The following is a 22736-nucleotide window of genomic DNA, read 5'->3' as shown; positions in this document are numbered from 1 at the left end:
ATATATAATTATCACTGTCAACAGTATAAAGAAATCAGAAAAACCTTTTTGAAAAGAACTGGAGAATAAGTAGTTTTGTAGGCTATTGGTTTCTATCCAACCGCTCAACTGTGCTGTTCGGCAAGAAAGCATCTATACACAATATGTAAATGAAGGACTGTCTTCCAATAAGACATTGTTTACAAAAATAAGTAATAGTTTAGATTTGCACAGTATGCCAACATTTACGGATTCTTGGTCTAAACTTAAATTTAAAAATACAGCAGTTAATATTGGGAATAAGGAAATAGTGTTCTCTTTCATCACATACATTAAATGTCCTACTAAACATCCCAGCTAGTGCAGTAAGACAAGAAAAGGAAATAAATGGCATACGGACTGTGAAGAAAGGATTAAGTTGTTTTTACTGATATGATTCATTCCTTTTTGTTTTTCGGCAGTACAGATTTAGCATTCCTAAGAGGAAAATTTGAAATCCGGAATGCTACAAAATCTGAAACATTTTGAGCACAGATAAAACATTTCACGCATAAAATTGTTGCATAAGATTCAGTCCCGATAGATAAGGTACATATGAGACATAAATGTATTTCATGTTTAGGCTTGACATATATCCCCAATGTATCTGTATCTGAAAAAAATAAAGAACCAAAACATGTCTGGCCCCATGTATTTCAGATAAAAGATACTCAATCTATGTTTTATGGTATGAACGTACCAGTTGTTTGACCATTTACCTGTTGAAGTAAATTTGGATTATTTCCTGTTTGGGCTGTTATAAACAAAGCTGCTATGAACATCTCTGTGCAAATTTCTGCATGTAACTAAGTTTTGTTTCTTTGGGATAAATACTCAGTAATTCAATTCATAGGTCATAGGGAAAATAAATGTTAATTTTATTTATTTGAACAGCCAAACTCATGTCTAAGGGGTTGTACCATTTCACATTCCCAAGAGCAATGTAAAAACCATCCAGTTGCTCTGCATCCACATCAGCATCTGATATTGTTATTATTTTTTTATTTTACCCATTCTATAAGTGTTCAGTGATATCTCATTATGGTTTTAATTTCCCTAATTATTAATATGTTGAATGTCTTTTTGCCATCTGCTTATCCTCTTTGTTGAAATATCTCTTCATATCATTTTTTCATTTCTTAATTTGCCTGATTGTTTCATTGTTGTTGGGTTTTGAGGGTCTTTTATATATTCTAGATTGAATTTCATTTTCAAACATGTGCTTTGCAAATATATTCTTCTATTTTGTTGTAGTTTTTCCTTTTTATCTTCTTTTCTAAATTACTTATTTTTAAATTTTTAGACTGCATTTTGATTCATTGTACACAAATGCGGTACCTCAGTTCATTTCCATGGCTGTACATGATGTAGATTCATACCATTCATGTAATCATACATGTACATAGGGAAATGATGTCTGTCTCATTCCACCATTTTTCATACCACCCCTTTTTATCTTCTTAACAGGATCTTTCATGCAATGGGAGTTTTAAATTTTGGTGAGATCTAATCTATGATGCTTTTCTTGTGTACATTTCACTTCATTTCTACAAGTCCTTTGCATAGTCCTAGGTCCTCAAAATTTATCCTGTCTTTTCTCTGAAAAGTTTTATAGCTTGTATTATACACTGAAGACTGTGATTCATTTTGAGTAATTTGTACATAGAGTATAAGGTTTAGTATGTGGATCATTGTTTTGTCTTTGAATTTCCAATTGTTCCAATTTCATTTTTTGACAAAATTGTTCTTTCTCCATTGAATTTATTTTGTTCTTTTGGGGACAAAACCTTGTTCATACATGCATGAGTATATTGTTGCATTCTATATCTATGTATACATATCTTTTTCTGTCAAAATAATACTTGCCTGATTAAAACATATTGTAAGTCTTAAAACTGTGGTACAATTCTTTCTATTTTATTTTTCCCTCTCAAAATGGTTTTACCTATTTAAAATGTTTTGGTTATTTTTCTCCACATAGATTTCAGAATAAGTTTATGTGTACCTACAAAATGTCTGGCTGGCATTCTGATATAAATTACATTAAGTCTATATATCAGTTTGAGAATAAGATATCTTTCCAACATTGTATCTTTTCAGGCACAAACACATTTATCCATTTATTTAGCTCTTTTTGATTTATTTTATCAGTGATTCAGTTTTTATAACACAAGTCCTATATATATTTTTTAAGTTTTACATATACATTTTATTTCTCATAAGTAGTTGTAAGTGGTAATATGTTTTCAGTTTTGGTTCCTACATGTTAATTGCTAGTATATATAAATGAATCCGTTTATTATTATTCATAAATAGATCCATTTCATTTGATAGTAATAAATGAATCAATTTTTTTTCTTATTCTTTTCCCTTATATATTCTTTGGGATTCCTTGTAATTTTCTGTGTTGATAATAATGTCACATGCACAAATGATGGTTTTATTTCTTCCTTTCCAATTTATAAAATTTATATGTCCTTGCTTACCCATAATGCTTTTACTACAATTCTTTGTGCTATGTTTATATTGAAAAGAGTGATGAGACATCTTTTGTTTTTTTCCTAATCTGAAGGGATAGGCATTCTATCTTTCAACATTAAGTATGACATTATATGTAAGTTTTTGTTGTTTATGGTGGTGGTCTTTATGAAATTTTGGAAATGTGCCTCTATTCTTGCTTTCTTAAGAATTCTTGAGTGAATGTTGAATTGGTCAGTAAATTTTCATAAAACAGGGTGTGAAAAGTTTATTGATGATAAATTATCAGAGTCCACATTGTAACTTGCATTTAAGAAAGTATGTTATTTGCTAAGTGAGTAGGTCTTAAATATTCTCATCAGATGTACAATCACAAATAAAAGATAACTATGTGAGGTGATGGATATGATAAATAACTTCGTTTTGGTAATCATTTCACAATGTATATTTATAGCAATGCATTTCCTTAAATATCTTAAATATATAAAATTTTTGTATGTTAAGTATTCATTAATAAAGCTAGAGAAAAAAGAGAAATTACTAACTGTGGAATTTTGGTATAGTATCAAAGAATACTGACTTATTGAAAAACCTTATTAAAATCTCCTTCCTTTTACAACTACATATTAGTGTGATGCTAGATTAACTTTTATTACTTCAACAAGGAGGGCATTGAGTATAGAAGTAGATATGAAAATCCAATTCCTTTCGATTAGACCTTTTCTGAAAAAATTGTTTAAATGTAAAGCAATGCCACTTGTCCTCATAAAGGTTTTTGAAATGTTTAGTTATTTTTAATAGCTATTCATGTTTATACATAATGTCATTTTATTTATTTATTTATTTATTTATTTATTTATTTATTTATTTATATGGATTTGAACCCAGGGGCACTTAACCATTGAGCCACATCCTCATCCCTTTTTTATATTTTTAGAGACCGGATCTCACTGAGTTGTTTAGGGCCTTGCTGAGGTGGTCTTTGAACTTGAGATCCTCCTGCCTCAGCCTGAGCCACTGGGATTATAGGTGTGCACCACCATGCCCAGCTCATAATGCTATTTTTACAAAAATAAACAAGATGCTTAAATCTCAATTTTTAGTTTTAGTGTTTAAAAGTGTTAGCTATAATATACAAAACAAAAGAATAAAAAAAAGAGAAAAAAATAATGGGATCATAAATAACTTAAGAATGTAATTAGGTTTAAAGATGGAAAATTTGAGAAATGCTGCCCTATAAAAACCCTTATTGGATGACATCAAGTTATAAAGTTTCTGCACAACAAAGGAAATAATTAGGAATGTAAAGAGAGAACTTACAGAATGGAGAAAATCTTTGTTAGCTACTTTTCTGACAGAGGACTAATATCTAGAATATGTAAAGAACTTGAACTTTACACCAAAAACCAAATAACCCATAAAATAAATGGACAAGTGAATTAGACATTTCTCAAATGAGGTAATACAAGTGGCCAACAAATATGTGAAAAAAATGTTCAACATTACTAGTAAGTAGGGAAATGCACATCAAAATAGCACTTAGATATTATCTAACACCAGTCAGAGCGGCACTCATAAAGAATTCAATAAGTGCTGAAGAGGATGTAGAGAAAGAGGAATATTTAACATCATTGGTGGGATTCTAAATTAGTACAACCATTACCAAAATCAGTATGGAGCTTCCTCAAAAGACTAGGCATGGACTCACCATATCACCCAGCTATACCACTCCACACTATTTATCCTGAAGAATTAAAGTCATCATACTACAGTGATACATGCATACCATGTTTATAACAGCTCAATTCACAATAGCCAAACTATGGAACCAGTCTAGTTGTCTGTTGATGGATGAATGGATAAAGAAAATGTGGTATGTATACACAATGGAATTTTATTCAGTCATAAAGAAAAATGAAATCATCTCATTTACAGAAAAATGGTTGGAACTGTAGAACATATGTTAACCAAAATAAAGTCAAACTCAAAGGTCAAGGGTTGTATATGTTTTCTCTAGCAAAACCTAGAGAGGAAAAAGGAAAAGAAAGGTGGAGATGAATCTAATGACAATCAAAGGGAGATCAAGAGAGGAAAAGGAACAATGGGTAGGAGTTGGACAGGGAGGAAGGAAGTATTAGGGAGTGATATTGGCCAAATTGTATTGTTATATTGTGTGCATATATGAATATGTAACAACAAATCCCATCATTATGCACAGTCATAATGCACCAATAAAAAAATGTAGAAAGCAAAACAAACTCTTGCACATGTTCCCAGAATGCCAGAGCAAAATATTGGAAATAATTCAATGACCACCAGCATAAGAAGGTATAAATATATGGCAATACTTAAATTCATGAAATGAAATGTTTCTCAGCAAGAGAAATTATCTGTTCATAAAATACTACAGGCCAACCTTGAAGTGAATGTTGAATTTTCTGTTTATCAAAAGTAAATAAAATAGTAAATAGTTATCTACGACAGGAGAAGAATATTTTCATGTTTCTCTGTTATAAAATGTTCACTAACATAATTGCAAAATTCAAGATATGGAGTTATTACTAAGTGTCGCCCACAGCCTGCATGGAGATGGAATAAGTAACCCTCAGAGGTGTGGGATGGCTGAAAATAAAAAGTCTGAAAAAGTAATATCAAGAAATAAAGCTAAAGACACAAAAAGATATTTTTCAAAGCAGGGACTTGACCAGTGGAAGAGACCAGATGGGTCTGATCCTAACAAAAAGAAAAAGTCCATGAATGCTTTATTTATAGTGAAACACACCAAGGAATTTATGGTGAGGAGGAGTTCTTCAAGGTAAACAAGAAGCTAGAAGCTATGGGGAAGTTGGCCTCGTTGGAGACTTATCACTTGCGCAATAATTCTTCCTCTTCTGGACAGTAGGTGCTGAGACACTAGTTAGGCCTACTGGTATCTCTTTTACCCCAGGATAGCAGGCATCTTAATTCAAAGCTATCCAACCCATAAATTCCACACCAAACATGGAATCTGCCCCATTAACAGCGACCACCTGCAAATGGGCAACAGTGGCCATCTGCAAATGAGTGAGTCTTTCTGCACCTTCACATGGAAAGATTCCCAGATGGGGCAGGCAAGCTGTCTATGGCTATGGAGTTCAAAGCAATAATTTGTTTGCCGCTCCCAATGACTAGACTCAATCCTCTCACTATAAACATCTGGAAAACTACACAATAAACATAAAACAACTATTTCCAAAGCTGAACAATAGTTTGTAGAAACATGACTCCTAAGAGAAGAAAAGAAAGTTAATCCAATATTCATTCCTCATTTCTGCAAGGAAGTAGATTTTTTTTTTTTTTTTTTTTTAACTAGAGATTGACCCAGGGTCAACCACTGAGTCACATCCCCAGCCCATTTTTACTTTCATTTTGAGAAAGGGTCTTGCTAGGTTGCTTAGGGGCTCACTAAATTGCTGAGGTTGGCTTTGAACTTGTGATTCTCCTGCTTCAGCCTCTAGAGCCACTGGGATTACATGTGTGTGTCACAGCACCCAGCATGGAAGTAGATCTTAAAGAACTCACACACACACATACACACACACAATCCCTGAGGTGAAGAGACAATTAATACCATCAGCAAGCATAAGACAACTGAAATGTTTGAGGTAAAATGCATGACAGAGGGACAGTGTGAAGTAATAATTTCAGAAATCATCATAGATGATTTCACTTGAGTTTATTCATGAATTGAAAGTTATGTGTTCATAGAAGGAAATTCCATAAGGCTGAGTGAAGAATAATCAGGGCTCTGTAAGCTAAATAGTTTCCAGAGTTCACATTGTGATGTGAAACAACCAAACGCAGTTACTCAGAAACAAGAAATTCACAAGGTGTAACCTACAATACAAAAATATTAGCAGACATGGCAAGAAGCAGAAAAAAGTGACCTTTATCAGAAGAAAAATCAGCAAAGTATTCAACATAAACAAAAGCAGAAAAATAATAGGATTAGCAGAGGAAGACTTTAAGATGGCTATTATTAAAATGTTCTTAGGTCTGTTAAAATATGAAAGGGAGCAGGAGAGACAAAAAATATAAAAGAGGAATATTCAGAAATGAAATGAAAACTGCAATGCTGAAAGTGAAAGACAAATTGATAGTATCGATATCATCCAAACAGTGCAAAATAAAACATGAGGATGAACTTGAAGACACAGAAATGAAAAGTGTGTTAAATGAAGCACACCGGAAAACAATTAGCAAAAGATTCAGTGACCCATGGGAACAATATGAAGTCAAAGTGGCAGAGGTACAAAATAAGATTTGAAGAAATAATGAATAAAAAATTTCCAAGTTTGATGAACTCTAAGCTAATATACCCAAGGCTTGAAGAATTACAAAACATTGTAGAAAAGGGAAAAATACACTACAGTATATTACAATTGAAAGGATCAAAACTAGTGATAAAGAAAAAATGAGTTAGTGTTAGGGTTAGGGTTAGGTTTAGGGTTAGGGTTAAGGAGGGTGGCAACAATGGAGGAAGGAAGGACTATATAGAGGGAAAAGAGGGGTGGGGGGGAAGGGAAAAAAAACAGAATGAATCAAACGCCATTACCCTATGTAAATTTATGATTACACAAATGGTACGCCTTTACTCCATGTACAGAGAAACAACATGTATCCCATTTGTTTACAATAAAAAAAAATGAATTAAAAAAATGATAAAATCAGATGTGGGAACAAATATCACTGTGTACAGAGAAATAAAGAGAAAAACAATAACAGACATCTGGTTAGAATCAAGGCAAGGCAGGAAACAAAGATAGAGACTTAAAAGCATATACCATGGCTGGGTTTGTGGCTCAGCGGGAGAACACTTACATCACATGTGTGAGGCACGGGCTTCAATACTAAGCACTACATAAAAATGAATAAATAAAATAAAGGTATTGTGTCATCTACAACTAAAAACAAACAAAAAAAAACTATATATAAAAGCAATTATCAGTCAAGAATTTTTCCTGACAAAATAGTATATTTCAAAACCAAAGATGAATATGAACTTTTCCAGATGGTGGATGATTACAAGAAAAAGGTTTGTCTCTGTGTCTTCTATTCTATTCCACTGGTCTTCATGTCTGTTTTGGTGCCAATACCATGCTGTCTTTGTTACTATGGCTCTGTAGTACAATTTAAGGTCCAGTATTGTGATGCCTTCTGTTTTAATTTTCTCACTAAGGATTGCTTTGGCTATTCTGGGCCTCTTATTTTTCCAAATGAATTTCATGATTGCTTTTTCTATTTCTTTGAACAATGTCATTTGAATTTTAACAGGAATTGCATTAAATTTGTACAGTGCTTTGGGTAGTATGGAAATCAATATGTAGCAGAATGAAATTTAACCCCTATCTCTCACCCTGCAAAAATCTCAACTCAAAGTGGATCAAGGATCGAGGCATTAGACCAGAGACTCTGAAAATACTAGAAGAAAATGTAGGCCCAACTCTCCATCATATTGGCTTTGGAACTGACTTCCTCAATAAGACTGCTAAAGCACAAGAATTAAAATCAAGAATCAATAAATGGAATGTTATCAAACTATAAAGCTTCTTCACAGCAAAAGAAACAATCAAGCATGAAGACAGAGCCTACAGAATGGGAGAAAATCTCTGCCACCACCTCAGATAAAGCATTAATCCCCAGTATATATAAAGGACTCAAAAAACTTAACACCAAAAAAAAAAAAAAAATCAATAAATGGGCAAAGAAACTGAACAGGCATTTCACAGAAAAAGAAACATGATCCATCAACAAATATATGAAAAAATGTTCAACATTCTAGCAGTTAGAGAAATGCAAATTAAAACTACATTGAGATTCTATCTCACTTCATTCAAAAAGGCAATTATTAAGAATACAAGCAACAATAAATGTTGGTGAGGAAGTGGGGAAAAGGGTACACTCATACATTGTTGATGGGACTGCTAATTGGTGAAACCACTCTGGAAAGCAATATGCAGAGTCCTCAGAAAACATGAAATGGAGCCACCATTTGATCCAGTTATCCCACTCCTCCTTATATACCCAAAGGACTTAAAATCAGCATACTACAGTGACACAGCCACATCAATGGTTATAGTGGCTTAATTCACAGTAACTTCGCTATGGAACCAACCTAAATGCCCTTCAACAGATGCATGGATAGAGAAAATGTGGTATATATACAAAACTAATATTACTCAGTCATAAAAAAGAATGACTTCATGCTTTTGCTGGTAAATAGATGGATTTCAGGAGACTATTATGCTAAGCAAAATAAGCCAATTCCCAAAAACCAAAGGTAGAATGTTCTCCCTGATATGCAAATGCTAACACACAATGAGAGAGGGGGGAGTTCAGTGGACTAAACAAAGGGGAGTGGATGGAGATGGGAATAGGAAAGACAGTGGAATGAATCTGACATAACTTTCTTGTGTACATATATGAACAGACCACAGTGAATCTCCACATCATATACAACCACACGACTGGGATCCTAATCAGAATAAGATGTACTACATGTTTGATTAAATAGGTCAAAGTATACTCTACTATCATGTATAACTAAAAAGAATCAAAATAAGAACAATAAAGGAATTTCTACAAGCAAAATTAAAATGATACCCTATGACATCTTTTCTTCATTTGAAAACCCATTTAATAATTGATCATTACATTAAAAGGCAATTTATTGAATGTAGAAGTAATAAGTGTTATATCACCACCAAATAAGATAGGAAAGAAAAATAGAAGCATAATTGTTATAAGATTAATATACTATACTTCATAATAAAGTTGTTTTGTGAGATTCATATGCTATAGTGTATAATATTCATATACTATATAAATTAAATCTAAACACATTTTACAATGACTATTTTAATTATCTTTCTTGCTAGTTCCATCACCTTATGCAAAAAATGGCATGATACTACTTAAAAGTAGACTGTGGTAAATTAAAGCTGTGTATTGTTATGCCCCAGCATCACCACTAAAATAAGAATAATATAAAATAGAAATAGACATAACTAATAAGCCAATAATGAAGATAAAAATAAAATTCAAAAATTTTCTTAGGTATTTTTAATACCTCATTTGCCTCTATTTTCCAAGTAATATAAATGAAGCTCAGTATAAAAAAAAAAAAATACTCTATGTTGCTCTGAGGAGCCCATGCCAGTACAAATAGGTGGAGGTGAGGCAAAAAAGATGTGAAATTACACTCAATGTTGCTGAATCTGTGGGTTTTTCTTCCCTTTTTAAATCCAGAAATCTAGAGATATTCATGAATGGATGCATTCATTTATGGAAAATCTGGTTTTCAAATACTGTATTTATTTTAAAATATTGTCAGCTAATTAAAACATGTCTGTCATCTACATGTAGCCTTGAAATAACTAATTTGAGAACTCTAATTTAAATGTGAAAGATAAAGAAATAAAATATGGATTGAAAATACCCAGTCTGTGCCTCCTATAAACAGCGTTTACCACCTCGGGGCCTGCACGTTCCTACCTCTGTTCCTACTCTTTCTTTTGCCTTTTCTGTTATTTTTTTGTACCCATTCTTTTTCAGGTTCCTAGGAATTGTCCTACTTCTTCCAGTCAGGCTTGACCATTCTTTTTCCTTAATAAGCAAGGAAGGCCCAAAGCGAAGAACTGCTTTGAATACAGGTGAATCAATGAGTTCGTCATTCCATGGTTGAAGTAACTGGTTCATTAAATTCTTGCAATAGGCTGGCCCTGTGTTGTACCTGGATGTCCATATTTGCTTTTAGCCAAGATTTGCCTCCTCTCAAAGCTTTCTCTGGATATACTTGCCAGGGTGATTTTTTTCTAGCATCTCGTTTTTCTCATGACACCAAAACTACATTCTATGGCTCCCTAAGGCTTGTAGGAGGAAATCAACCTCTTGGGTCCACATTTCCTATCTTCCCAAGCCTGGCTTGGGCACACCTGACTCATCTTATCTCTATGTTTACCTTACTCTTCATTCTTCAGTAATACAAAATTACACACAGTTCCATGCATGTGTCTTATTCTACATGTGTGGACTCTCAGTTTGGAACATTTACCCTCTCACCTTAACCAAGCTCTGCTTCCTCAGGACAACATTATATATTTTTTTCTTTATTGAGGTCTATTTGTGTGTCTTTATGGTGTTCAACTTGACAATTTAATATACATATACACATTACAATAATCATCTCAATTAAGCTCATTAACCTATATATCATCTCATATAGTTACACCACTTTCTTTTTGCCTCCTCTTCATCCTTCTCCTCTTCATCTTTTTTCTCCTTCTTCTTTTTTCTTAAGAACCATTAAAATATACCCACTTAGCAAATTTCAAATTTGATCTCCAGAATTTACTCATCCTGAAAAACTGAAAATTTGTACTCTTTGACCAACATCTCCCCATTTCTCCCTAACTCCAACCCCTGGTAGGCCATATGATCCAGCAATATATGGATCACCATAGGATACACACACACAAACACACACACACACACACACACACACACACACACACATATATTTATGTTGCTGGGTTTCAAATCTAGGGCCTCATGAATCCTTGGCAAGGGTTCTACCACTGAACTATATCTCAGCCCTATTTCTAAGTGTGTGAGTGTGTGTGTGTGTACCTTATCTGAAAGAGATAACTGCATGACCATGTTCATTTTAGTATTTTTCACAATAGCCAAATCATGGAAGCAACTCAAATGTCAGTTGATGGGTGAAAGGATAAAGAAAATGTGCTGGGTACAATGGATGGCAATGGAATATTATTCAGTCTTAACAAAGAAGGAAATCCTATCATTTGCAACAACATGGATGAGGCTGGAGGAAGGGCAGATACTACCTGATCTTACTAACATGATAGTTTGGTTTTCTTATGTTCAGCACCTCTACCACGCCCACCCACACAAAGAGGCACCTTCTCAGCCTCTGCTATAGATGCAGTGTGTCCTGTGAGGTACAGAGTTAATGTTATTTTAAGGTAAATGCTCCAGTCATTGCCCCGCTTCCCTAAATTCGGCTATTTTAAGATTTCCTACTGGAAACCAAAACAGACAGACCACCAGCACTGAGGTTGTATGAAACTGGGGTGCCCTCTACTGTTCTCCAGAATTATAACTACGTTACTTAATTGCACTCAATAAAAGGTAAAATTCAACTGGAACAAATCAGAATTCAACTGATAGACCACGTTTCTCAGGACAAGCATTGAATCCCATATCAATCCAAAAGATATTGACACAGTAATAGGTACTGTCTAGCAATGCGAGTTTCCACAAAATTGTGGTCCATCTGATCATTTCACCATCCCTTCAGGTGATCAGTCCACCTAATGTGAGGACCTGTTATATTTTATATTAACATAATGAGGAAAGACTGGAATAACATTTCATTACAGAAAGGAGAAAAGTATTTAGGCCACATGCTTAAATAGTTTTAACAAACAAATCTTGCTTAATGTAATTTTCATATGTACAATATGTGTGAACTTGAAGCTGATGGAAAATTTTCAAAAATAACCAAGGAAATTTTAAACACCCTCCATTAAAAGAACACATTCACTTAAAATTGATACTTCATTCAGTAAGAATTAATGTCCGTGTCTTACTAATATGAAAGCAATCCCTACTTACTTTTTTTTTTTTTTTTCAAAAATAGGCTGGATGACTTTGTGTGACAATCTGTAAAGATTTAAATTCATTAATAATTTGAACTTTTATTTGCATTATGTTGTTTAATCTTATGAGAAAAGTATCTGTTTTTGGAATATTTAAATCTGTAATTTCAATACCTATAAATGAAAAGTATATTATGTTGATTATAAAATCTTATTGATTCTTTTTTAATGATTTTGACTGTTGTTAGTTTTGCATGACTGTGACAAAACACCTGAGATTAAACACCTTGTAAGGATAAAAGTTTTATTTTTTTCTCACAGTTTTGGAGGTTTCAGTCCATAGTTGCTTAACCCCATTGTTCTTGGGCTTGCAGTGAGGCATACTCTCACGTAAGAGAGTATGTAGTGGAGCAAACTATTCCCCTCAAGGCAAGGAAGTGAAAAAAGAAAGGAAGAGGAGAGGCTGGGGTCCCAATATCCTTTATGAAGGCTCAACTCCAGTGTCCTAACTTCCTCACACTAGACTCCACCTCCTAAAGGTTCCACCTCCTCCCAATAGCACCACAGGCCCAGGGACCAAGACTTTTAAACAAATGAGTCTTTGGGGAACATATAAAACCCAAACTACAGCAACTGACAAGGAACTTTATCTTAGGATAAATCTTACAAGAGCTCAGAAAATGAAGAAATCCATGTGTTCAATTTATCCATCTTAGAGTTAGAAAACCCTTTCAAATGAGCATCTTATCTGCATTTAATTAAGAACCCATAGTAATTTAATAACTGTGACTAAAGATGTCATCAGATTAACAATTCCTATATATATTCACATCTTCATGCCCTGTTCCTGGCATTTATTTACAATTTCTCATTTGAAAAGAAATTTCATAATTTCTGGAATGTTCAAAAATAACAACAGGTATCTTAGATTTATCATACCCTGGGTTAAACATAACTAGAAAACTGAGGGCCTTCATACTCTGGAAAATTATAGATCTTTTCTAGAGTAAATTTAGAAATTTGCCTTTTCTCACAATTATTTTTCTGTAAGAAACTGTAAACAATACAATTTCCCAAAAGGTATGGAGCAATAATACAAATTTCCCAAGGTCTTGGTGGTTTTCCTTTAAATCTTAAACATTATTCCCTGGATATTTACATCAACAGAAGCACCTACTTCCTGTGGAAATGATATGCTGCAGTCCTGCAGTTGGGGAATGCATTGCTTTAGATTTCTGGTGTGGTTTGTAGGGGGCCCCATTTCTGCCCAGGTGTCGCTAGTGCTCCCCTCACATCTCAGAAGCTACAGCACTGACACAGGAGACGAACATAATTAGAATAAAGCCAATGTGTGTTCTACCAACTGAAGTCAGTGCCTGATGTTGTGTCCCCAGAGGATTTATTGGAGAGATCCCTTCCCTTGAACCAGACCCACTTTCAGATCTGGAGAGACCATTGTCCTAATCATACCATGGCTTAACTTCAGGAAATGGAACTTAAGAAAACCTCAAATGTATACAGCAATCAAGCGAGGGTTTCATTCTAATCCCCAGTTTTACTCTGGCTCCCATAGCAATGAATTAGTTACTATCTATGAATTGGATAAAAAGGATTCTCCCAAGACAGTTTCTGAAACTGAGGACTAAGGACTGAGGTCAGGTTAGGGAGGTGCTATGCAGGGCCCCAGAGGAGGAAAGCTCTCAAAGCAACGGCCTCCGTTATCATACAGCTCACACAGCAGGCTGCTGCCTTTGCACGATCTTTCCATTTCTGCTCTAAAAAAGGGACCAGTGGCTATTCCAGGGGGAATACAGAATATGTTTCTAAGGCCCTCAAGAAACTTCATCAGAAATATGGCCTATCCCAAACCAGGCCAAACCGCGGAGCCCTGAGCCCTCCCCCTCAGTGAGTTTGGCCCAGAGAGCATTTGGTGAGATTCTGGCGGCCTCTACCGGAGCGCCTCTGCAGAGGGACGTTCCTCCAAACCCAGAGACGACATGTGGCGCTCAAGAGAGGTGAGAGCGAGCGCGCGAGTGCGCTGGGGGCGCTGGGGGGATCTGCAGCGGGGCAGCGCGCGGCCTCAGGCGCGGCGCAGAGCCCAGCCGCAGGGCGGCGGCGGGAACGCGGGGCGCCGGATCCTCTCCACCCAGGATCGCTGGGCAAGTTCGCGCTGGCAGCATGGGGCGGTGACGCCGCACCGGCCTTCCGCTCCTGCCGCCGGGCGAGAGCAGGCGGTGGAGAAGGAGGATGCACCCTCGCCGACGGCTCGCCACTCGGGGCCGGCGCGCAGGGTAAGCCCCGGGCGCTCCGGGCCGGGGCAGTGGGATAAGAAGATGTGGGCAGGGGTGAAAGGACGGGCGGTTCCAGCTCCGCGGGCACTCCGCTCCTCGTGGCTCCTGAGCCTCGGGTTGCATGGCCAGGGAGCAGAAGTGGAGAGCAGGCGGGGCGCCGCGGGCAGCCGCAGCGCAAACTTTCCCCTGGCGACTGCGGGTCCAAGCCGGGCGCGGGAGGGCAGGGGCATCCTGGGCGGCGCAGCCCCGCTAAACAGGGTATCAGGGTGCAGCACCTACGGGTCTCTGGTAGGAACCGGGGGGTGGGATACACCCGCATGTGCTGTAGCGGGAGTCGGAGGGACGAAATCGCCCACCTGGAAGGCCCCTACCAGCCCCGGGGCTCTGAGGCGTGCGGCGTCCTGGCGTTACTTGCCGGGTGGGCTTGGGCCACGCAGGGGTGTCGCGCGCGTGTCGCGAGGGCTGCTCGAGGCCAGGGTACTCGGAGCCTCCACTGCACTGTGCGGTCCCATTCCAGGAGAAAGGCGCTGCTCAGCGGGGCACTGGGCTTGGACTCGGGGCAAGAACAAGGGAGATCTGCGAGGGCCGGGAGGGAGCCGGAAAGGGCCCGGCAGCGGGAAACGCTTGGCTCGCCGCTGCGGACCCGGCGGGTGGCCGACCCTGCCGGGCGGCTGGTACCGAGGTGGAGGAGGCTGCGGCTCCGCATTGCCTCCCCCGCGCCCACCTGCCCCGGTGCGCCCGCTCTGGAGAGCCTGCACAGCAATCCGGGGACCGTGGAGCGCAGCCTTAATTGGGGTATACTGACAAAGGCTGAGGGGCGGCAGGAGGAGCAGCCTGGGTTTCCCGCATGCAGCGCCTCGTGCTCGCTGCTCCGACTCGCCCCGGGTCAGGCGACCACCGCATGGCACCTTGTCCTTCTTCACAGGAGTCACAGAAGGCCTTGGCTTCTGAGGTGGAAGTACCTGTTGTGTACTTCCCAATTCTGGAGTTTTTGGGGGGGTCTCCTGGGAAAAACGTTCCTTTGGAACTCTAGGCTGTTCATATATCATGAACACCTATTTGCGTTATGCGCATGTTAAGAAATATGTGTCTTCTCTAAGGTTAGTTGCTGAGCCCAGGGATGGTGTCTGCCTGGATTTCAAATGCATTGATTAGGGCTCAGAACAGAACTGAGAGACTTCCTCAAATGCAGTGATTAAGACATTTAGCGATGGGGGCAGGATAGTGAGAAAGTGGCAACGCTGTTTTATAGAAAGTTATTACATTATCCTGATCCTGTAGAAGACTTGTTTCCTAAATGTGCCTTTCTCCCCCTCTTTTCCCATACTTTCTCTCAGCACCTTGCAGAACAAGGAGTAGCTTGCTGGCTTTGAACGTGTGGCAGATATTTCAGAAAGGTAAATTTATTCCACTTGTGGATTTGACACATTTAAAATGTAGTTTTGCTCAGACTTATTTTAATAATCGGACTAATGGGTCATTTAATTACGTACGGAAAAGTAAAACAAGATTTGAGGTATGAGAAAAGTAAATAGAATGATTCTGCATTCTGTGTTAAAAGAGAAAATTGATTCGTATTGTAACTTTTTTTTTTTTTTAATCATCCCACCTAACTACCCAGTGAAGTAGAAAACACCTGGTGTATGCCTGTCCTGGGAATGACAGAGCCAGGTTTACTTTCTTTGTTGGTTGTTGTGTGGAAGCTGTAATGATTGATTCCAGTGTAGTGACACAAAAATTTCATGTTCGTATGTTTTCCCCTTTGTGTATTTTTCAGTGTCAAGATCAAGTTGGTGTAAAGGACAGTTATTCTTTCAAATTCATCTGCTTCAACTATTATCTTATTGGGAATGGACAATGGAATGTTCTCTAGTTTTATCATGATCAAAAACCTCCTTCTTTTTTGTATTTCCATGAACTTATCCAGTCACTTTGGGTAAGTTATCCTCTCCAGTTTTAATTTTACAATTTTGGGGCCAGTGGTACCTTTCTGGAGCCTTGTAGAGTAGAACATCAATTCAGTAAACCCTTGCTTTCCACCTTTGCAGTCTGCTGCCCTTCGGTTTGTTGTAAATAAATGAAGGGTCATTGCCCCTGACCCATGATTTCTTCCTGAGCAAGCCTGCCCCTGCTGTGGGATCTCTGCAGTATGTCCAAGAAAAGTGGCAGATAATGTTTTCAGAAATGAAAAGCAAAGATGATTTCAGAGTAAAAGCTGTGTTTCCTCCTACTTGGGTTAAAATAAGATTCAGAAGTTCGCAGGCATAAAGGACATTCACTCCTTATTAGACAGGATGGTGTGTAACATTCTGATCACCCTCCTTGGTTCCATTATGCGATTGAATTTGCCTTTTAAGCCCAGCCTGTGCTGTGTATGTTTGTGGCATTGAAGAGAACTCAAAGTAGTCCTGGCCTGAGCCAACAACCTGGAACAGCCCATTCAAGTGCAGGTGCAGAGATCATAAACTACACATCTGAAAATCTGAAAGACACCCATGAAGTGCTGGCATTATCATTTACATTAACCTTTCATTTTGACCGTTAGTCTCTGTGTACTGATTCTAACTTTTCTTCATCAAATTAGTGTTAACTAACATTATAAGTGAATGTTCTTAGGATGCCGATGTTCCTCCTCTCCCTCTTCTCTCCCACTGCCCCAGAACTGTTCTGGCTAATCAAAAGGATTGCAACTTGAAGCTGGTGGAATATGATTAAGAAATGAGATTTCAGGACTAAAGTCACCAAAGCATTAGTTCTATAAAACTAGGTTCCAGAGGTTTCATAGTGTACTCTGCACATGGGTAAATCTTAAAGGGATGGAGACTATTCAGTGGCTCTTGCAACAGCCTGGAGAGACTCCTTCTATCTGGCAAATGGAGATGATCTTTTCTGGGGCTCTGACATTTTGTTTGTCCTTTGGGCATTTTCTGCTCTTCTGACCCTTCCAGATTTGAGCAAAGGAAGAGAGAGGGGAGAGGAAAAGACAGAGACAGACAGACAGATGGAAACTTAAGACTTTCCGAGTGCTGTGACTGCAGGTCCCAGAGCACCTGGGCACAAGCCTGAACCCTCAAAGGATGACTTTTTCCATTATAGCTTTTCTAAGGGACATGCCCATCCCTCATCAGCATGAGCCAAAAGCCCATGTACTCTAAGGATACTAATGGAAACAGTCATAGGTTGCAGCCCTTTAGCCTATGAGAGTATTCTCCTGGAAAAAGCGTTTATGTTTTTTTTCCTTGCTTGTCTCAGGACACCTCCCTTCCCAGGCCTTTATCTTTGTTAACTGTTAAATGTAGATTTTCTTTCCAAGAAAGATTTCTATAAACCATGATGCTCACATTGTTGTGATAGAAGGTGTGTAAGTGAAATCCTACCAAGTATTCGACTTTGCAAGTTAATGAACATTGTGGTCAGTTTGCTTATTGACATACTGTATAATTTTAGTGATATTTTGGAAGTGAGAAGTATGCTAGGATTGGGAACATATAGTTTCTTTATAATATTTTAGCCAACATATTATTGTGACTATTCATTGAATAGGTAGGAAGTTATTTTATTTCCTGGAAAATTCAAGTCTGAAATATGAAGTAATATATAAGAGCAGTTCAGCCATGAGAAGCAGTTATACTTTATTTCTTAATCCTATAGTTTTCCAAGATTATGTTCAAAATACGTCATTATTATGTTCTGGAAGGGAACACTAAGCAAGTGGTACGGTATTCCTCAAGCTTTCTAAAAAATTAGCTGTTGGAGAAGATTTTAATTTTGATTGTTTTTATAAAATAATACCTAATAAAAAGTAAAGTGTCCTTAATTCTACCACCAGAGACAATCATCCTTCACATTTTAATATGTTTGCTTTGCCTTGCTTCTATGCATACATTTATATAGTTGGGATCATCCTGCACATTGACTTTTGTGTATTTTTTTCAGACCTGTTACTTTATTATTACAAACTCTAAGATGTATAATTTTAAAACGGATGGATTTATTATTGTGCATGAATGCACTGTCATTTGTTGCTTCCCTAATTGAGATGTTTACATTGTTTCTGATTTTGCTGTTATAAATTTTCTTGTAGTGAACACATTTGGCTTCCAATATTTTAAAGTTTTGAGATTATTTCGATTAGAGAATATTCCTTTAAGTGGAATTTTACATCATTACATCATTACACGTTCTTTGAGTGATTTTAACACTTAGCCCTGTGTGTCCAGCTGCTTTTGATAAGGTGGGGTTTTTAGTGAAGAGGGAAACCAAGTTGCACACATTCTGTCCAGCAGGGTGTACTTTTCAACAACCACAAAAGATATCATAAAAGATATCAAGTCCCTATTTCTCGTCTTATATGAGGCTCCTCTCATTTGCACTGTATCTAAACATATGTAAGAATAATCTTGTCAAATTCCAAAGAAAGTTTTATAACATTTGCTTAACTTTAAATCTCCACAGAATAGTAACTATTATGATGTACAGCACCTATTTTTATGTCATGTGTTTTAGGTGACTCTTAGGAGCAGTCTTATGAGCTGAGCATCATTAGCTGCTTTTTGCAACTAGGGAAGATGGGATGGAGAAATAGCTAACTTGGGGAGTTCACAAAGCTAATAACTGCTGGGATTCCTTACTCAGTCTTTATGTCATTGTGTCTGGTTACTTCCTGCACTGCCTTATTTGACTACTGTTGGTTTGCAGACCAATATAGAGAGGAGGGGAGTGTAATTCTAAAAGGTATTTTCTTTCTTCGGAGCAGAAAGTTTTTTCTACTCTAAGATTAGGGATGGGGATGTGTTTAAGTAAACTTTCCTTTCTTTCCTCGAAAGAAAGACAAAGAAAGGTAAAAAGGCAGTAACAAAGGCCCTAATTCGACCATGACTCTAGGACCAGAGAAATGCTGATGCCTGTACATACACATAGGAAGTCAGAGAACTGGCAGTGGGTAAAGTAAATCAGAGGGGAGAAGAAGGAAAGAGGCAATGTGCAAGATTTTGTGCACATATAGAGTTGATATGCAGTGTCTGTGAAATGCGTGTGTATCTGGCAACCATGAAATGTACTTGTGAGAGGGGTAATGTATTTGGCAATTATTTGAGATAATTAATGTGAAATTGCTTTGAAAATAATATGAGTACTATTTCTTTTTTCCTCCTATCCCTATTTTGGATTTGTTTGGTCACTAGCAGCTCATTTTCAGTAGCCTTTATAATTCTGCTATTAGTGTTAAATTATAGAACAGAGTGTGTATGAAGCATACAACAGAGCAGAGGTCTTATTTGACAGTCAGCCTTATGCAATGGCCTGTTCGAGGACATGGGATTATTTAAACCATTATAATTATTTTAATGAAACCAGTAACCAAAAGTACATGGTAGAGAAAAACTAGCACTGAATCAATATTGCAATCAATTTAATGTCAAAATATATACTATTAAGTTTGAACTGAAATTAATTTATCATCATTTGAAAAATCATACCTTATCCAACTTGGTAGACCCATGATAATTGCAAGATATATTGGAGAATTATCCACTCAATCATAAGGTTAAGTCTGATTCTATTCATTTAATTGCATTAAATATATTTCATGGATTTATCTACTGAAAAAGAAAAATATGTTGGGATTTCATTAGGAGGAACTGCAATTCAGACAGACTTCAGAAAAAAAAATATTTTATAATCAGGAATTAAAATCAGGTCCTTGCAGAATTTGTTTACAAACATGAACAGAGAAGGTTATTCTTTATTTACACAAGTGTGCCAGCCTGGGCCTTAGGTCTCATGTACAGGGCCTTTGCAGACACATACTCAAGGACAGTTCCCTTCTCTTAACTAGAGCAGAAAGTACATTCTCTCTGAATCATGCAGGCACCCACAATGTCTTGGAAAGTTCTCTCTTATCTATCTCCAGATGACAAATTCTTCCTGCCCTATAGCTGCAAGTTCATAAGACCCAGGACAAACAGACATTATAACAATTAGGAAAATACTCAGAAAGCAGCACTGAAGCAGTCAGCAGGAACAGCAGCAATTGCTCAGGGAGAGTCAGAGATCAGAAAAGTAGGTAGCTCCAGCAAAACAAGTAGGTGACTGCAACCAGGCTGCACAGACACATCCAACTTTTTTTTTTAAGGCACTGATAGAAAATACTTCTGAATTATATACTTTATAAAGGTAACTTTTTATATGTTCATCATGCCGATAGGCATTGAACAGAGCTCAGAAGGATACGGCTCTCTGCCGACACCAGCTGGCAATCGGCTCCAGGATGAGTCACTGGCTCAGTTCAAGGGGAGAAGGAGAATGTGGGGTTTTGGATTTTTATTAAGATTCAGTGGCATAAGATATGTATTTCAATTGATGTGGAATTTCAGAGGGAAGTATTAGAATTGAAAGCAACAAAACATCACATCATAAAACCGTAACAGCAGCGAGTTTTGTGTGTCCATAGGTGTGTCTCCTTAATCTTCACAATGATTTTAAGAAGTATGCCATTTAATTTTCACAAAATCCTTACCTTGTGGGTGTAGAGAGCTCAGGCTCTGAACTGAGAGAAATGTGTCTGATTTTCACCATTGGAAAGTGGAAGCATTAGGGTTCATCTCAAGGATGCTCTAGCCTTCTCTAGAATGTCCTAATATTTATGGTGTCATGAAAGGGAATGAATGGGGGGAATCTCCATATTGGTAGCAAAACAATATCTTAATCTTGAATTCAAATAACACCACTATAAAAACAGTGGGTCTACCACAGCTTGAATAAAACCTAGTATAGGATATGGATTATGAAATTTAATGGTGTATAGAAGGGATAAGAAGAGTAAGACATGCTATGAAACAGGCTTTAACAATTCCCTGTAAAGTCCATTTTATGTGTATCTTTGAGACTCATTTCAAAATCCAAAGACAGAATCTAGAAGTTAATGAAACATCGGGCCAGTTAATTCTAGTTTTAGTGGCAACAACAAAATGGGCCTTCACTCCACTATTTGTTTGGTTCCTGTTTCAAGATCCTTACAAAGCATTTAGGGAAGCCTGAAGTATTATTTTGGGCAGTCTTGCTACCTGGCTCTGATCTCTGTTGCTATACATTGTGTTTGTGACATCAGAAGTTATGTAACCTGTCTACATCTCAGTTTCTGAATCTCAAAGTGGGGATAGTAATGGATCCTATGTCACAGGGCTGATGTGAGGGACCACTGTTTACCTAATGCCAAATGCTTAAACAAGTCCAGAGGTGGACATGGGGGTGGTGATGTGGTGTGGTGTGGTGTGTGTGTGTGTGTGTGTGTGTGTGTGTGTGTGTTAAGTATACACCATCCCTCCTTCTGGGTATTATGACGAGGGCACCCCTGATCTTTTCTAGACTCAGAGGGTGATGTGTCCAAGTTGTGCCTGAACACAGTAAGAGCTATAGTTGGGACCACATCTGCAAATTCTCCCTTTCCTGGGCATCTTGGGGGCTGTTTCCCTGCTGCTACTGTAGTGTTTATGGGGTCCTTACCATGTACTAGGCACACTGCTAGGTGCTGAGGTCTCACAGGGGGTAGAGTGGAGCCTGCCTTCATGGAGGGTGTATTCTGGTGCTACAAGTAATAGGCAAATAAGTATCAGTTAAGTTACAACGATTGCTATGAAGAACAATTCAGAATAGAGGTAATGAATGTGCAGGAAAGAAAGGCTGTTGCAGGAGTCCCAGGGAAATGAGGATGTGAGCAGTGCTATTTTGTAGGGAAGACTGATCAGGCAGGAGACATGGTGGCAAAGGCAAGGCAAGGATGCCATAGTAGGGGCTTGCCAGGCATATTAGGAACAAGATATGAAGAAGTGGGAGATGGGTAGAAAGCAGATCAGTGGAGTTGGGTCAGAGGAACTTGTAGGTGATAACTGAAGTATCAGCTGACTTTTATCTTGAAGGTCAGAGAGAGCCATTGAGCGGGGTTCTGTTGTTTTTGAGACAGTCTCACTGTCTTGCTCAGGCTGGTCTTTGAAATTCTGGACTCAAGCAATCCTCTTATCTTAGCTTCCTGAGTAGCTGGAACTACAGATATGTGCCATGATGCCTGGCCCAGTCCATGGAGTGTTTTGGAGTGGGAGAAAAATATGATCTAATTTAGATGTGGCAATGATGCCATTTAGAATTTAAAGCTCACTCAGCATGCTGAGTGAATAAAATCGAGTAGAATCTGGGGTGGGGGTAGAGGGGAGAAATGGAAGAAGCAAACAGTTTAAAATGAGGCAGGGGAGGAACTATTTTGTCTAGTAGGATTTGTTGATAGGTTGATATGTTC

The 22736-nt window shown here is 37.8% G+C and overlaps 1 protein-coding gene across 1 annotated transcript in view; it reads left to right on the top strand.

Moving 5' to 3' along the window:
* The first annotated feature begins 14338 nt into the window (after window positions 1–14338).
* The window catches only part of GABRA5 (gamma-aminobutyric acid type A receptor subunit alpha5), a 76573-nt gene continuing 68175 nt past the window's right edge, over window positions 14339–22736 (top strand). Inside the window, exons 1-3 of the mRNA XM_079124578.1 lie at window positions 14339–14446; window positions 15784–15843; window positions 16224–16382. Of these exons, the coding sequence (XP_078980704.1) occupies window positions 16297–16382 (86 nt within the window). The 5' untranslated portion in view covers window positions 14339–14446; window positions 15784–15843; window positions 16224–16296. The remainder of the gene's footprint in view (window positions 14447–15783; window positions 15844–16223; window positions 16383–22736) is intronic.

Source organism: Sciurus vulgaris (genome assembly GCF_902686455.1).
Source record: "Sciurus vulgaris genome assembly, chromosome: 2".
Taxonomy (NCBI): domain Eukaryota; kingdom Metazoa; phylum Chordata; class Mammalia; order Rodentia; family Sciuridae; genus Sciurus; species Sciurus vulgaris.
Note: the sequence above shows the minus strand (reverse complement) of the source record. Positions and strands in the feature narration are given on the sequence as shown.